Source organism: Phyllobates terribilis, unplaced genomic scaffold (assembly GCF_046119375.1).
Source record: "Phyllobates terribilis strain yellow unplaced genomic scaffold, ASM4611937v1 Scaffold_13__5_contigs__length_258822181, whole genome shotgun sequence".
Taxonomy (NCBI): domain Eukaryota; kingdom Metazoa; phylum Chordata; class Amphibia; order Anura; family Dendrobatidae; genus Phyllobates; species Phyllobates terribilis.
The window spans coordinates 4781068-4799322 of NW_027362773.1; the positions used below are offsets into that span (position 1 = coordinate 4781068).

Here is an 18255-nt window from a genome sequence, read left to right on the forward strand (position 1 = left end):
GCCTAACTGCGCAAGCGCCCCATACTATAGCTCATGAGCCGGGAGCAGAATTCAAATGAGTTGGTGGCGCCAGCCATGACTGAATGTGAGGATCACACCCCTATGACTAAGCGAGCAGCTTTGATATAAGTATATAAAATGCTATATGCTCATGATATTAGTGCTGATTTTAATGAAAAAAGTGTGTTAGTGATGCACATTGCATCACGAACAACTCAATGGGGGCAGTTTACATAGTAGATACAACATGACATGATCCCTTTAATGTCTGAAACCTTGGTCAAAGTTATCTGAGCACACATATTTCCAAGGGTACCCAAACTTTTGCATCGACCCATTTTCCTTTATGCTACTTTTAAAATTAAACCCCTTAAGGCAGTCGTAACGCATTTTCACGGCGGCAGTTAAAGGTACTTATTCCTCAGCGCCTTGAAAATGCGATGCTGAATAAGGCTGTAGCGCCTCCCAGAGTTGCAAATTTTCCGGCGTCTCTGAGACCCTGGAGAATATGATCAGGGCCAGTTTTTCCAGTCCCCTGTCACGTGATCACCGCTATTAACCCAATAGCAGCGATCACAACAAAAAAAGTGTTCCCACAGTTTCCAATGATTTCTCTCTCCTCTGACATGATATATATGTTAGCGGAGGGAAAAATGAAGCCCCTCGATACCTCAGCCGTCCTCCGATCTCCCCCTGATGGTCCCCCGGCATCTTCCGGTAAATAAAAATAATGGCGCTTGCGCAGTGCGCCTGCCGAGATCTGCCTGAGAACTACGGAATTTTCCTTATTGATTCATTTTGATCACTGTGATAAACCATATCACAGTGATAGAAATAAAGCAAACCCCCCCCCCTCTTCTACCCCCCTAAGCTAAATAAAAATTCAAAAATAAATATATATATTTTGTCAGGCTAAGGGTTAGCCCGGGGTAAGGGTTAGCCCAGCGTTAGGATTGGGAGTTTTTCAAAAGTAAAGAAAAAAAATGATGATATGGCGACCAGTGTTGAGTGCAAGTGCTCGCTGCTTGAGTTTGAATTGGGTGCTCGGGTATGCACCGAGTTTTGCGGGTGCTCGAGTGACATGCTCGAGTCCTCGCCCTGCATGTTTCATGGTTGTTAAACAGCCCAAAAAAGCACGCGGGGATTGCCTGCCATACACCCGAATACACGATGCAAACTCAGGTAGCGAGCACTTGCTCTCAAGACATTCAATGTGATGACCTAATGTTATCAATTTTTGTGTCGTACCTCTGGGTTCAAAATGTTCACTATATCCCTCGATAAAATCCTTGAGGCGTCTGGTTTCCAAAATGGGGTCACTTGTGGGGGGTTTCCACTATTTAGGCTCATCAGGGGCTCTCCAAACGTAACATGGCGTCCGCTAATTATTCAAGCAAATTTTACAATCCAAAAGTCAAATGGCGCTCCTTCCCTTCTGAACCCTGCCGTGCGCCCAGAGAGTGGTTTTCCCCCACATGTGGGGTATCTGCTTACTCAGGAGAAATTGCACAACAAGCTGCATGGTGCAATTTCTCCTGTTACCTTTATGAAAATGCAAAATTGGGGGCTGAAAAACATTTCTGTTGGAAAACTGAAAATTTTATTTTTACAGCTCAATGTTATAAACTTCTGTGACGCATATGGGGGTTCAAGGTGATCGCCACAAATCTAAATAAGTTCCCTGAGGGGTCTAGTTTCCAAAATGGTGTCACTTGTGGGGGGGTTTCCACTGTTTTGGCACATCAGGGGCTCTCCAAACGCAACATGGCGTCCACTAATTATTCAAGCAAATTTTACATTCAAAAAGTCAAATGGCGCTCCTTCCCTTCCGAACCCTGCCGTGCGCCCAAACAGAGGTTTTCCCCCACATATTGGGTATCAGCTTACTTTGGAGAAATTGCACAACAAATTTTGTGGCCCATTTTCTCTTGTTACCCTTGAGAAAATTAAAAATTTGGGGCCTGAAGTAAAATTTGTGTGAAAAAAAGTTAAATGTTCATTTTTTCCTTCCTTGTTGCTTCAGTTCCTGTGAAGCACGTGAAGCTGTTAATATACTTCTTGAATGTGCTTTTGAGCACCTTAAGGGGTGCAGGTTTTAGAATGGTGTCACTTTTGGGTATATTCTGTCTTGTAGACCCCTCACAGTCACTTCAAATGTATTGTGGTCCCTAAAACAAAAATGGTTTTGTAAATTTTGTTGGGAAAAATGAGAAATCGCTGGTCAACTTTTTACCCTTATAACTTCCTAACAAAAAAAAAATTTGGTTCCAAAATTGTGCTGATGTAAAGTAGACATGTGGGAAATGTTATTTATTAACTACTTTGTGTGACCTCTCTCTTTGATTTAAAGGCATAAAATTTCAAAGATTGAAAATTGCAAAATTTTCAAAATTTCATCATATTTCCTTTTTTTTCACAAATAAACGCAAGTCACATTGAAGAAATTTTACCACTATCGTGAAGTACAATATGTCATGAAATAACACTCTCGGAATCAGTGCGATCCGTTCCAGAGTTATTACCTCAAAGTAACAGTGGTCAGAATTTTTAAGTTTGGCCTAGTCATTAAGGACATAATTGGCTTTGTCCTTAAGGGGTTAAATGTATATTTGCTTCATGTGTTTATATTCTACTATGCCCTTCCCCTCTATGATTGCAACTTTAGATGGGTGATCCCTGTTCACATATCCCACCTGTGTGCTTATTATGTATTCTATTATCGATTATCTTAAATTTAATAGCATACTGGGGAATATGTTAACATGGGTGGATGCCCCGGGCGGTTCATTACCATGGGACACACGTTTTGCATTTGCTTGGTCATGAAGTACATAATTGGCTCTGTCCTTAAGGGGTTAAAGGATGAATGGGGAAAAAAACCCAAAGTGTATGTGTTATATATATATATTTATATGTTATATATATTTATCTATACAGTGGGGGAGATAAGTATTTGATCCTTTGCTGTTTTTGCAAGTTTACCCACTGACAAAGACATGAACAGTCTATAATTTTAAGGTTAGTTAATTTTAACATTGGGAGATAAAATATCCCCCAAAATAATTCAAGGTTGCGCACATGTCAGGAGGAATTTTGGTCCACTCCTCTTTGCAGATAATCTCTAAATCATTAAGATTTTGAGGCTGTCGCTTGGCAACTCGGAGCTTCAACTCCCTCCATAAGTTTTCTATGGGATTAATGTCTGGTGACTGGCTAGGCCACTCCATGATCTTACTGTGCTTCTTTTTGAGCCACTCCTTTGTTGCCTTGGCTGTATGTTTTGTTTCATTTTCTTGCTGGAAGACCCAGCCGCGGCCCATCTTCAATGCTCTTACTGAGGGAAGGAGGTTGTTGGCCAAAATCTCACGATACATGACCCCATCCATCTTCCCTTCATGACGGTGCAGTCGTCATGTCCCCTTTGCAGAAAAGCACCCCCAAATTATAATATTTCCCCCACCATGCTTCACGGTTGGGACAATGTTCTTAGAGTTGTACTCATCCTTCTTCCTCCAAACATGGTGAGTTGAGTTAATGCCAGAGAGCTAAATTTTTGTCTAATCTGACCACAGCACCTTCTCCCAATAACTCACAGAATCATCCAGGTCTTCATTGGCAAGCTTCAGACTGGGCTGCACATGTCCCTTCTTGAGCATGGAGACCTTATGGGCACTGCAGGATTTTAACCCCTTTAAAGCCCAAGACGTACTAATAAGTATCTGCGTCCTGGGCTTTAAGAGCCTGATACGTATTAGTACGTCTTTGCGATCGCGCCCGCCCGCAAGCTGTGCGGGCACGATCGCCGCTGGGTGTCAGCTGATAGTACCGGATGTTAGCTGTGACTATGTGCAGGGATCGGTCCTGCACCACTTCCGGCACATTAACCCCCGCAATGCTGCGATCGAAGTCGATCGCAGCATTGCGGTGGCAAGGGGAGGTGATGGCAATACTCACCTCTTCCGGCCTCCAGCGCTGTCTGCCGCGGCTTCCCGGATGTTGCCATGACGACCCGATGTCGTCATGACAACATCCGGGTCACCAGACAGCAGGAAGATATTTTGGTCATGCGCAGTGCATGACCAAACTATCTTCTCCCTGTGCAGCGCTGACAGCCTGCATGGCACAGGGATGGTGCTCCATTCCTATGCTATGCAGACGATCAGAATAAATAAAGTGAAAGTCCCATAGTGGGACAAAGTATAAAAGTAAAAAAAGTGTCAAAGTGAAAAAAAAAAAATTGTAAAAATAATTAAATAATCCACCAAAAATAATGTACCAATCAATAATTATTATTATGAAAAAAAAACACAAAAAACAATAAAAGTACACATATTTGGTATCGCCGCGTCCGGAACGAGCTGATCTATAAAATTGACCCCTTCAGTGAACATGGTAAAATAAATAAATAAACGAAGCAAAGGGTTGTGCTAAGGTTAGGGTTGGGTTTGGGCTAGGGATGGGGTTAGGGTTGGGCTAGGGTTAGGATTGGTATTTCTTTCAAAAGTAAAAAATAAAAAAAAAATGACGACATGGCAACTAGTGTTGAGTGCAAGTGCTCGCTACTTGAGTTTGCATCGGGTGCTCGGGTATGCACCGAGTATAGCGGGTGCTCGAGTCTCCTCCCCATATGCTTTGCGGCCATAAAAACCTCGCGGGGATTGCCTGCCATGCACGAGCGATCCCCGCATGTTTTTTTTGGGTGTCTAATAACCATGAAACATGCGGGTGGGGACTCGAGCGTGTCACTCGAGCACCCTTGATACATGGTGCATACCTGAGTACCCGATGCAAACTCAAGTAGCGAGCACTTGCGCTCTAGACTAATGACAACTTATTCAATATGATGACCTAATGTTATCAAATTCTGTGTCGTACCTCTGGGTTCAAAATGTTCACTATACCCCTTGATAAAATCCTTGAGGGGGTGTAGTTTCCAAAATGAGGTCACTTGTGGGGGTTTCAAATATTTAGGCATATCAGGGGCTCTCCAAACGCGACATGGCGTCTGCTCTGTATTCCAGCCAATTTTGCGTTCAAAAAGTCACACACGCTCCTTCCCTTCTGAACTCTGCCGTGCGCCCAAACACTGTATTTTCCCCACATATGGGGTATTGGCGTACTCAGGAGAAATTGCACAAAAGTTTTTGGCATCCATTTTCTCCTCTTACCCTTGTGAAAATAAAAAAATTGGGGCTAAAACATTTTTGTGGAAAAAGTTGAACTTTTTTTTATTTTTACGGCTCAATGTTATAAACTTCTGTGAAGGACTTGGGGGTTCAAGGTGCTCACCACACATCTAGATATGTTCCCTGAGGAGTCTAGTTTCAAAATGGTGTCACTTGTGGGGGTTTCCACTGTTTAGGCTCATCAGGGGCTCCCCAAATGCAACATGACGTCCTCTAATTATTCAAGCAAATTTTACATTCAAAAAGTCAAATGGTGCTCCTTCCCTTCCGAACCCTGCCGTGTGCCCAAACAGTGTTTTTTCCCCACATATGGGGTATCTGCGTCCCCAGGGGAAAGTGCACAACAAATTTTTGGGTCCATTTTTTCCTCTTACCCCCGCGAAAAACAAAAAAGATTGGGTCTAAAGTAACATTTTTGTGAAAAAAGTTAAATGTTCATTTTCTTCATCCACATTCCAAAAATTCCTGTGATGCATCTGAAGGGTTAATAAAGTTCTTGAATGTGTTTTTGAGCACCTTGAGGGGTGCAGTTTTTAGAATGGTGTCACTTTTGGGTATTTTCTGTCATACAGACCCCTCAAAGTGACTTCAAATGTGATGTGGTCCCTAAAAAAATGGTTTTGTAAATTTTGTTGGAAAAATGAGAAATCGCTGGTCAACTTTTAACCCTTATAAAAAACAAAAGTAGACATGTCTAAAGTAGACATGTGGGAAATGTTATTTATTAACGATTTTGTGTGACACCTCTCTCTGATTTAAGGGCATAAAAATTCAAATTTTGAAAATTGTTAAATTTTCAAAATTTTCGCCAAATTTCCATTTTTTTCACAAATAAACACAAGTCATATCGAAGAAATTTTACCACTATCATGAAGTACAATATGTCATGAAAAAACAATCTCATAATCAGGGGGATTCGTTGAAGCGTTGCAGAGTAATTACCTCATAAAGTGGCAGTGGTCAGAATTGTAAAAATTGGCCTGGTCATTAACATGCAAACCACCTTGAGTTGTAAAGGGGTTAAACCTTTAGGGCGTAATGTGTTACCAATGGTTTTCTTGGTGACTGTGGTCCCAGCTGCCTTGCGATCATTAACAAGTTCCCCCCGTGTAGTTTTAGGCTATTTGTCCACAATGCAGCAATGAAGCAGAAAATTTCCGCTTCATTTCTGCATCTCCTTGCCCGGAAAAACGCGTGCCGAATTTGACACGCGTCTTTCGCGCGTTTTTCAAGAATTTTGCATATGCGGAATTGCCTTGTATTTTCTAATGCATTGTAGATGGCAATTCCGCATGTGTAAACGCACAAATAATGGACATGCTGTGGACTTTTCTGCACATCAAAAACGCTGTAGATAATTCCGCAGCATGGGCATTGAAAGTGCTCAATTTCATAGGGGACCATGGGAGAAGGATGACTAAGCGTTTCCCAAGCGTTTACGCTGCAAAAATTCCGCAGCATCTCTCACCTTCCTCATGATCAAGGATACCCCATGAGGTGAGATTTTGCATGGTGCCCCAGATCGATGTCGATCGACAATCATTTTGTATTTCTTCTATTTTCTTACTATTGCACCAACAGTTGTCTCCTTCTCACCCAGCGTCTTACTTATGGTTGTATAGCCCATTCCAGCTTTATGCAGGTCTAATATCTTGTCCCTGACCTCCTTATAAAGCTCTTTTGTCTTACACATGTTGTAGAGGTTAGTCTGACTGATTAATTGAGTCTGTGGACAGTAGTCTTTTATACAGGTGACTATGTAAGACAGCTGTCTTTAATTCGGGTAACAAGTTGATTAGGAGCGTCTAACTGGTCTGTAGGAGCCAGAATTCATAATGGTTTGTAGGGGATCAAATACTTATTTCTCACTGCAAAATGCAAATAAATTTATCTAATTTATACAATGTGATTTTCTTGAAATTTTTATTGCATGTTCTAACTCTCAATATTGAAATTAACTTACCCTTAAAATTATAGACTGTTCATGTCTTTGTCTGTGGGCAAACTTACAAAACAGAAAGAGATCAAATACGTATTTCCGCCACTGTATGTTATATATATTTATATGTGTATGTTCTATATATTTATATGTTATATACAGTACAAACCAAAAGTTTGGACACACCTCATTTAAATATTTTTTTTGTATTTTCCTGACTATGAAAATTCTACATTCACAATGAAGGCATAAAAAGTATGAATTAACACATGTTGAATTATATACTTAACAAAAAATTGTGAAACAACTGAAAATATGTCTTATATTCTAGGTTCTTCAAAGTAGCCACCTTTTGCTTTGATGACTGCTTTGCACACTCTTGGCATTCTCTTGATGAGCTTCAAGAGGTAGTCACCGGAAATGGTCTTCCAACAATCTTGAAGGAGTTCCCAGAGATGCTTAGCACTTGTTGGCCCTTTTGCCTTCACTCTGCGGTCCTGCTCACCCCAAACCATCTTGATTGGGTTCAGGTCTGGTGACTATGGAGATCAGGTCATCTGGCGTAGCACCCCATCACTCTCCTTCTTGGTCAAATAGCCCTTACACAGCCTGGAGGTTTGTTTGGGGGTCATTGTCCTGTTGAAAAACAAATGATGGTCCAATTAAATGCAAACCGGATGGAATAGCATGCCGCTGCAAGATGCTGTGGTAGCCATGCTGGTTCAATATGCCTTCAATTTTGAATAAATCCCCAACAGTGTCACCAGCAAAGCACCCCCACACCATCACACCTCCTCCTCCATGCTTCACGGTGGGAACCAGGCATGTAGAGTCCATCCGTTCACCTTTTCTGCGTCGCACAAAGACACGCTGGTTGGAACCAAAGATCTCAGATTTGGACTCATCAGACCAAAGCACAGATTTCAACTGGTCTAATGTCCATTCCTTGTGTTCTTTAGCCCAAACAAGTCTCTTCTGCTTGTTGCCTGTCCTTAGCAGTGGTTTCCTAGCAGCTATTTTACCATGAAGGCCTGCTGCACAAAGTCTCCTCTTAACAGTTGTTGTAGGGATGTGTCTGCTGCTAGAACTCTGTGTGGCATTGACCTGGTCTCTAATCTGAGCTGCTGTTAACCTGCGATTTCTGAGGCTGGTGACTCGGATAAACTTATCCTCAGAAGCAGAGGTGACTCTTGGTCTTCCTTTCCTGGGGCGGTCCTCATGTGAGCCAGTTTCTTTGTAGCGCTTGATGGTTTTTGCAACTGCACTTGGGGACACTTTCAAAGTTTGCCCAACTTTTCGGATTGACTGACCTTCATTTCTTAATAGTAGTGATGGCCACTCGTTTTTCTTTACTTAGCTGCTTTTTTTTGCTATAATACAAATTCTAACAAAGTCTATTCAGTAGGACTATCAGCTGTGTATCCACCAGATTTCTGCACAACACAACTGATGGTCCCAACCCCATTTATAAGGCAAGAAATCCCACTTATTAAACCTGACAGGGCACACCTGAGAAGTGAAAAACATTTCCGGTGACTACCTCTTGAAGCTCATCAAGAGAATGCAAAGAGTGTGCAAAGCAGTCATCAAAGCAAAAGGTGGCTACTTTGAAGAACCTAGAATATAAGACATATTTTCAGTTGTTTCACACTTTTTTGTTAAGTATATAAATCCACATGTGTTAATTCATAGTTTTGATTCCTTCAGTGTGAATGTACAATTTTCATAGTCATGAAAATACAGAAAAATCTTTAAATGAGAAAGTGTGTCCAAACTTTTGGTTTGTACTGTATAAGAAGGGTACTCTGTCATTCAATACATGTCTCTCACCGGAGATGCCCCCTTTAATTTAAAACTTGCTTTGGAAGTTATTTTTTTTATACCTGCAGATATAAATCTAAATGTATAGGTTTGTTTTTGTAAGATTTTTATGCCAAATTATGTGAAATGAATTCACAAGGTATTTGGCATTAGTTAATGTTAAAAATCTTTTGCAGTAAATATGTATTATTAAATATTTTCTTTTGTTTCAGCTATTGTGCTGTGAATTGTAATAAGTGTTGTATACTAAACTTTGTTCTATGATTATTAGAGCTCTTCAGGATGTGCAGATCAGATTTAAACCTCACCAGGGACCCTCGACAGAAACCGCTGCCCTTTCTTCTAAAGAAGAGTGTGACAATTTTGGTATTTATGTCTTCATATTTCTTCTTGATTTGTCTGCCTGCCTGTCTATTTATCTATCGATCTTTCTTAATAGATGTATAATGTAGACCCTAGTTAATTAACTCCCAGTTATTTCTAACGGATGTTAGGGTCTTTTCGGTGTATGTGCAAGTGCTCCTTCGGGCTGAGTGTTGTAGCCATGTGACTGGGTGAAGTAAATTATCCATCTACTCCAGGTATACCTTGCAAATAGCAGCTGAATAGTGGAACAGCTCAGGGCACTACGGGAAGTGGGAGTTTAAAAGCTGACCTTAATTTTATTGACATTTAATGTTTGGTCTCTACCTTTTATTTATATGCAAGGCTCTCATGTGACATATCTGACAAACAGCGCTCTATGGTTGTGCCTATTGAAATGCATTGCGCAGAATATCAGGGGCTTAAATGATTGCACATTTGTTTTTCAACTGTTCTAAAGACATGCACTTGATTTTAATATTTTATAAGAGAGGCACCTCATGAACTCTGCTGTTAACACAGGCATACCACTCGACCTTTCCCAATATGTCCAAGGGGTGTATTATTGCTTATCTGTAAGGCTGTGTGCCCACTATGCGTTTTTTAAGCTTTTTCGCAGTGGCAATTCCGTTTCAGAAACATTTAAAAAACGCATGGTAGAAGGTCTGCAATGTTCCCCAATGATAATCCGCATGTGTTGTGCACATGCTGCTTAAATTTCCGCTGCGGATTATCATTGCTTAAAAATCCTCAGCACTACCAATTATTTTGCGTAATCGCGGCTTTTTTGCCACCATTGACTTGCATTGAATCGCTTAATATCCGAATGACTACATGTGCACATGCGGATATTAAGCGATTCAATGTGCAGATGGTACCCGGGTTTGGAGTAGAGACGACTCTCTTCCAGACCTGGGTACTATAGTACCTGTAAAATAAAAAAAAAGAATTCAAATAAAAAATAAATATTATACTTACCTTCTGATGGGCCCCGGTCTCCTTATCCGATGCATACGGTGTCTTTGGCGGCTCGCGATGGTCTAAAAGAACCTGCCTTGACGTCATTTAGTCATGTGACTGGTCACGCAGCCGCTGACGTCGGCGGTTGCGTGACCCGTCACATGACTAAATGACGTCATAGCAGCGCCTTTTACACAACCACGAGACACTGGGGAGACTGGACGCATCGGATAATGAGACCGGGGTCCATCAGAATGTAAGTATAATATTTATTTTTTTACCATTCTCTTACGGTCATACTATATAAATCAATGCCGGTTGCATGGATTTATAGTGTGAACAAGTTGTCAAGCACTTTCCAAGTGATACTAAAATCGCTTGGAAAGAGCTCGACATTCCGCATGCGGAAATGCATGTGAGAAACGCTTCATTTAGGCTTGTCCCAGGTATATATATATTACTCTGTGGTATGTGTTAAAGGGGCCCACTGAGACTCTTTCGCTCAGGGCACACAAAAACCTGGAGCCAGCCCTGGATATTCCACCTCCAGCAATCCTTTGTTTTCTCAAAGATGTGTTATGCAACTGGTCTACCCAATCCAAGTTCTAGTGATATTACACTTGCCAACAGTTTATTCCGGCTCCTTACCTAGCCAAATAATTCCACCTCACCCCTACACCAACTCATTTGGGAAAATTTATACATAACACTTGCTTTGCTGATACTTGGCATAACAAACACTTCATATGCACACTTGTTTTTCTTTTTTTTTTTTTTTGGAAACTGATTTGTCCTCTGTCAGAAATCTCATAATCTCATGTTGGTCTTCCCTAACTTCACCCCTAGAAGTGATACCATTTTACAAATAGCATCCCTCAAATTATTGTAAACTGCTGTTGGGAAATGTGTTAATCCTTCAGCTGCTGCACAGGAATTAAGGCAAAGTGGAGCGAAAAAATGAAAAATTCAATTTTTTCCACTAAATTATTGCTTTCTCTGCAAGTTTTGAATTTTTACAAGGGGTGATAGGAGTAAATAGACCCTAAAATGTATTATGCAATTTCTTGCTAACGTGTCAGTATTCCATATGTGGTCAAAAACTTGCCATTTGGTATTTGGAGTGTAAATTTGTCTGGAATAATTGCAAATCGTTTGTGGGTGACATTTGCAGAGCCCCATTGGTGCCAGAACAGCAGATAAAAAAGTGACCCCATTTTAGAAAATTTTCCTCTCAAATTAATCTATGTCTGCTGTGACTATTTTGACCCCACAGGTGTTTTCACTCTGACATCCATGCCATGCTTTTTACTGGAAAATTGCAAATATGCTAGCTTAGTGCCCATACATTGTGCCAAGCTTGTGCTTCTGGAAACATGCACCCCGTAAATTAATTGGGCTCTCCTGGTACAGTAATGGCAAACATGTGGTCTCTTACTGTAGTTTAGGCACTGTGGGGCTTAGAAGAAAAGGGGCATTTGGATTTGGGAGCCATGTTGCTTTTCCATAGTCTTTGTCCTAATCTTAATGTGAAGACCCCTATATTTCCAATGACACATGACTGACCCGAGAGGGGGTTGGTTTTGTGCAGGATAAGTTTGGTTTTTATTGGTAACATTTTGGGGTACAAAACATTTTTGATCACTTCCAGTAAAAAGCTGGATCACTTTTTTTTAATTCTTGCGTCAGGGTTTTCACTGTAAATCCCACAAAAATGCAATTGAGATGAAACCACTGACAAAGCAACTCAGTATAATAAGGCAACTGGAGATACTTTGGACTCCATTTGGCGTCTGTTCCAGTGATATCCATCTTTTTATGTGTACAGATAACTGTGATCGACCACACTTGTGCGCTAAAAAGAGACCCTAAAATAAGACATCGCAGGAATAAGAATCCAGACTGAGTCCAAAGTCTCTCCATCTGCCTCATTATCGTGAGTGGTTTTGTCTGAATTGCGTTTTTTGAACGTTAAGGAATCTCTGACGTATGCGCTCAGTTGAGAGCACAGGAAAGGTGTGAACTGAGCCTTATTCCGATTTTTGGAAGGCAGAATGAACAAATATAGTAGTTCAATAATTGTTTTTTATTTTTATGCCATTTTTCGTGATGTATAAATAAGACTGCTTTATTTTTCGTGTCAGTGTAATTACAGAAACAAATACAGAATTTCTTTCAATTGGAAACATCTTTGTTAGGAAGGATCATTTTAAATAAAATGATCTTACAACCCAAGATCCAGTACATCTTTAGAACAATATCTTTGTGACATTTTCTTCTATTAATTTTATTAGGTTTTGTTAATTTAATGCCAAGGTAACATAAAGGTTTAGTTTCCCAATGGAATTTAAATTCCATTTTATATCATTCCCTCCTTTAGGAAAAAAACAAGGAATTTTGATTTATTTTTATTGTTGATTTTATAGAATATTTTGCTAAACTTGTTTTATTTTGTGGTTCCTCTTAAATAGTTGATTGTTAGGCTGTGTGCACACGGTGCGTTTTTGGTGCCTTTTATCTAAGCTTTTTCCTGCTTGGAATTGTGCCAAAAAATCTATGGAAACCGTATGCCAGCTAATTCAATGACAATCCTGAAGTGCTGTGCACATGATCAGGCATTTTTCTTTGAGTATTTCCGGTGCGTTTAAATTTGCAGCATGTCAATTCTTTGTGTGAATTTTCCACCTTTTTTCACCCTTTCACTTCAATTAAGTCAGTCAAATCCGCAGCAAAAACGCAGGTATAAAAATGTTAACGTAATCACTGCGGATGTTTGCTGCTTTTTTGACTGACTTAATTGAAGTCAATGGGTGAAAAACGTACAAAGAATTAACTGCGAGTCACAGGCGTCGGCTGATGAGAGACTACTCCTCCTATCAGCCTACGGCTGCTATTGCTGATAATAGCGAGAGCAGGCGCCGCTGATGGGATGAGTAGTCTCATCAGCCTGTGCCTGTGCTCACAGTAAAAAAAAAAAATTGAAATATTTTAAAAAACACATACTCACCTAACACCAAATACCTGATGCCCATGTCATCTGTAAAAAAAAATAAAAAATAATAAACCACCATATAACTCACCTGTCCACTGTAATCTATGTAATCCAAAGTGCCCCCCGGTGATCGGATCATTTACAGTCACATCGGGAGATGTGACTGCTCTATTCAGCAGCCAGCAATTCACTGACAGGAGCGTGATCGCTCCCACAGTGTATAGCACCTGTGCTGCTGTGAGAGAGTTCACCAGAGTTCAATCAACTGATGAGCTTCGATGACCTCACTTACTACACCACCGCTTCATGAGGAAATTTTATGTGAGAACCCACGCCATTTTTTTTTAAATTAAATTCTTCATTTTATTTCATTTATAAGAAAACCCATGCCCACTGTGCTTGTTTGTGGCGCTTTGTAAACTTACTCGCAGCGTGTCAGTTTCTGCAGATTTTGACCTATTGAAATGTCATTACATTAAGTGGATCCGTATATACTTACAAAACAAGTGCGTCATTAGAACGCAGCATTTTGGATGCAATGAAAATACTCTACACCCAAAGCGTTGCTGGTTTCCAATAGTGGGGATGTACCCAAAGGCTAACCAAGCTGCTGTGAGCTGTTATTAATATCCAGGCAACATGTTGGTCTTATTGCCCCTTCCTAGGCTAAAAATACCAGCCTTCAGCTTCCCCAGAAATGGCCCTTCATATTTGACTGGGATTAGGGGTTGGTGTCAGCAGCTGTCACTAACACCAAGCCTTAGGTTTAGTAATGAAGATGTGTCAGCCAGACAACCTCATTAGTAAACCTGTAAGTAAAGAGTTATGTAAACACACACCAATAATAAAACACTTTATTTGAAATAACAGACACATTCTTTAAATTAACTCAATATACTTACCCCAGGTCCGACAGTAATCCAAGAGTTAAAGCCATGTCTCACGTTTCTTAATTCAAAAAACTTTATTTAGCTCCAAAAAGCATTCATTGCTGTACAAAAAGGCTTAAAAAAAGCATGCAAATAACGCACCAAAAGCGCAAGTTTTTTCCGCAGCGTTTCTGCTGCAAGAAATGCAGAAACCTTACAGAAATTTTTTGCAAGCAAATATTCAATGTGCACACTTAGCTTTACTATTATTTCATCAGCATAGAGTACTAGTTTGTTGCATAACGTAGCTTGGTATGCCTTTGATAAGGCTGTTATTGCTTATATGTACTGCTAGTGGTTCTATGCTGATGTCAGAAAGCAGCAGGGATTGGGGGCATTCTTGTCTTGTTCCATTAGTGATACAAAAATTATTAGAGAGATGATTATTGACCAGTACATTTGCAGAAGAGCATTAATAAAGGGCTTAGATTGCTTTTAAAATTTGTTCTTGTCTGAATTTTTGTAGGGTTGTAAAGGTGTATTGCCAATTTACTACTCCTTGAGCAACACGTTCACGCTGAACTTTCTTCTCACTTCTCATCTAACTTTCTCTTCAACAGGCGACAATCCGGCTTCCGCCCTCACCATTTCACTGAAACTACCCTTCCCAAAATCACCAATGACTTACAGCAAAAGCTAACAGACAATTCTCTGTACTCCCTCTTGACCTGTCTTCTGCTTTCGACTAAGTTGACCACTGCCTCCTACTACAGATCCTCTCTTCCTTTGGCGTCAAAAACCTTGCCCTATCCTGGATCTCCTCATACCTTACTAACTGCACATTTAGCCTCTCCCACTCCCACACTACCTCCTCACCCTGCCCCCTCTGTGTTGGAGTCCCTCAAGGCTCTGTCCTAGGACCCCTACTCTTCTCAATCTATACCCTTGGCCTGGAACAGCTCATAAAATCCCATGGCTTCCAGTACCATCTGTACGCTGATGACACCCAGATCTACCTCTCTGGCCCAGATTTCACCTCTCTGGTGTCCAGATTCCCAGCATGTCTAGCAGCTATATCCTCCTTCTTCTCTTCCCGCTTCCTCAAGCTCAATGTGGACAAAACTGAACTCATCATCTTTCCCCCATGTTGCATATCTTCCCCACCTAACTTTTCTATCACAATAAATGACATCACTCTTTCCCCAGTACTGGCAATCCGCTGCCTCGGGAGTAACCCTTGACTCTGCCCTGTCCTTCAAACCCCACATCCAAGCTCTCGCCACCTCCTGTCGCCTCCAACTCAAAAATATTTCCAGAATCCGTCCTTTCCTCAACCCTCAATCAACTTAACTGCTTGTGCATGCCCTCATCATCTCCCACCTCGACTACTGCAACATCTTCCTCTATCGCCTTCCTGCTAACACTCTTGCACCCCTCCAGTCCATCCTTAGCTCTGCTGAGCTAGTATTTCATCTCTTGCCTCTCTACTCCTCCGCTATCCCCCTTTGCAAATCCCTTCACTGGCTACCAATTGCCCAGCGTATCCAGTACAAACTACTAACACTGCCCTACAAAGCCATCCATAACCTTTCTCCTCCGTACATCTCTGAACTAATCTCATTCCCTTACGTAATTTCCCTTCTTCCCAAGACCTCCTTCTATCCTCCACACTTATTCGTTCCTCACCCAATCGCTTCCAAGATTTCTCCCGAATATCCCTTGTCTTATGGAATTATGTGCCTCAACATGTTCGATTATCCGCCACACTTGGATCCTTCAGACCGAACCTGAAAACCCATCTCTTTAAACAAGCTTACAGCCTGCCATGACCTTGCCTGCTGCCAGCTAAACAACACCAGAGCTACTGCACCCCCCCAATCTACTGTCTTCTTCCCCGTTCCTGTAGAATGTAAGCCCGCAAGGGCAGGGTCCTCTTCCCTCTGTACCAGTCTTTCATTGTTAGTTTGCTTACTGTAAGTAATATCTGTATTTGGTATGTAACCCCTCCTTATGTACAGCACCATGGAATCAATGGCACTATAGAAATAAATAATTTATTATGTCGATTGCCTACTCTGCATCGAGAGAAGCAGAAAAAGGGGCATTCTTTTGTTTTCAGTATGTGAAATTAGATTTAGAACTCTTGTGCTAACTGAGGTTTGTCTATTTTTTGTTGATTCCTACCTGGTAACTGTGAATGTCAGGTAAAAATTGTGCAAGTCTCTTTTATTTTCGCAAAGATTTTTGTGTCCTTGTTGAGAAAAGAAATGGGTCTGTAATTTGTTACAGATGACTGGTCCCCACCTTGCTTTTGTATGACCGCTATGGTTGCCTGAAGCATCTCGGTAGGGAAAACACTATCTTTTGAGATTTGACTTAGTAAATCTGTTAAGTAGGGTGAGAGTATATATATAATGGTGCATCAGGCCCAGATATTTTTTTTAAATATTTTTAACTGCTAATCTTATCACCCCATTGATAGGTCAGTTAAAGCGCACCTGTCAGCATGACTGTTCTCAGTAAACTACACATGTACACTGTCAGGTGGGCGACATTACACTGGTTAATATGATACCTTGGTTGATGAAATCCGTCCTGTGGTTCTTGTGTAATTTTTTCTTTCATTTTGGAGATAATGATATGCTCATACTCTGGGGCAGGACTGTGGGGTGGTCTCTTTCTGGTGCTCTGCTTACATATTCATCTTTAGACAAATTTTTGTCTGTTTTTCAGTTACTCCCACTCAAATACTAGAAATTGGACCTGAGAGGCAGTCTGTTTCAGAATCCCTTCATGAATCTGAGTCCGAGAATCTGAGAACCGCTGCAGATTTCTTGTTGCTAACAACAGACTCCAAGCCTAAACTGATGACACCTGATGCTTTTATGATGTCCAGTGTTACAGTTCAACAGGTTAGTCCTGAAAATTTGACCCTTTCTATTTGTGCTCATTTCCATGTGTTTCATAGACACACTAATAAGCATAGTGGCATACAATTAATTGTAAGTACAGCAGCATACAATTAAAGACTACCTGTCACCAGGTGAAGTATCCAATATTTGTTCTTTTTTTATTTGTGCTGCTCATTTGAGTATTATTTTTTTTTGTTAAATCTACCATGCAGTTCAAGAGACATGGGCCTTTTTTATTCAGTGCTAAATTTTATGGTCTTGATAAGGAGGCCTGGCTCACAAAGTAATAATGCTGAGCAGCCTAAAGACAAGCCTCCAAGGAATCCTGTGAGCCATGCCCCCCTTGGAAAGACCATGAAAATTAGCACTAAATAAAAAGGTCTATATCTCTTGAACCATATGACGCATTTACAAGAAAGGGAAAAAAAAGAAAACCGAATACTTATGGGAGCAGCGGGTATAAAATATGAGCAAACGCTGGCCACTTTTGACCAAAAGACAACGAACAGAAAGAAACCATAAAGGGACTGTATTGTCAGAAAATAACCTGCTTAAATAGCACTTTTATGTTCTGCAGAGATCTTTTTTCGTGCAGGATTATAATGACAGCCTCTCTATTAAGGCTATGTGCGTACGATGCATATTTGAAGCAGAAATTTCCTGAACGTTTCTGCATCTCCTTGGCAGGAAAAATGCTTGCGGACGCGTTTTTTACATGCGTTTTTTTTAAGCGTTTTTGGAGCTAAATAAAGTTATTTGATGGGACATTGCTTAAACGCTTGGATTTCCATAACAACTGGGGTGAGTATATTGGTTAATTTAAATGATTAAAGAATGTGTCTGTTGTATTTCAAATAAAGTGTTTACACTGTGTCTGTGTGTTTATTTAACTCTTTACTTTACTTTACTTTACTTTAATTAAGTTTGGTCATGAAAAGGTCTGATTGACACCTTGTCATCACCAAACAAAAGAGCTGGGTGTCAGCTAGTCCCATTCACCCAATCTTCATTAGAATTTCTATTCATGTAATTTATGCGGCTGCTATGAGCTGCTATTTTTAGCCTGCGAAGGTGCCATTAGATAAACATGGTCCCTGGCCAATATTAATAGCTCACACCTGGTTCTTTAGCCCCTATGTCCCCCCGATCAGCACTCAGCAGCGCTTTGGACACAACGTATTTTGGTTGCGTCCAAAAAGCGGTGTTCTAATGCCGC

General features: G+C 40.8%; 1 protein-coding gene across 2 annotated transcripts in view; it reads left to right on the forward strand.

The window, feature by feature from the left end:
* EDC4 (enhancer of mRNA decapping 4) overlaps positions 1-18255 on the forward strand; it is a 555140-nt gene that overhangs the window by 248073 nt on the left and 288812 nt on the right. For both annotated transcript variants that reach the window (XM_073657960.1, XM_073657961.1), the window contains 2 exons: positions 9218-9312; positions 16861-17039. In XM_073657960.1, the coding sequence (XP_073514061.1) occupies positions 9218-9312; positions 16861-17039 (274 nt within the window). The remainder of the gene's footprint in view (positions 1-9217; positions 9313-16860; positions 17040-18255) is intronic.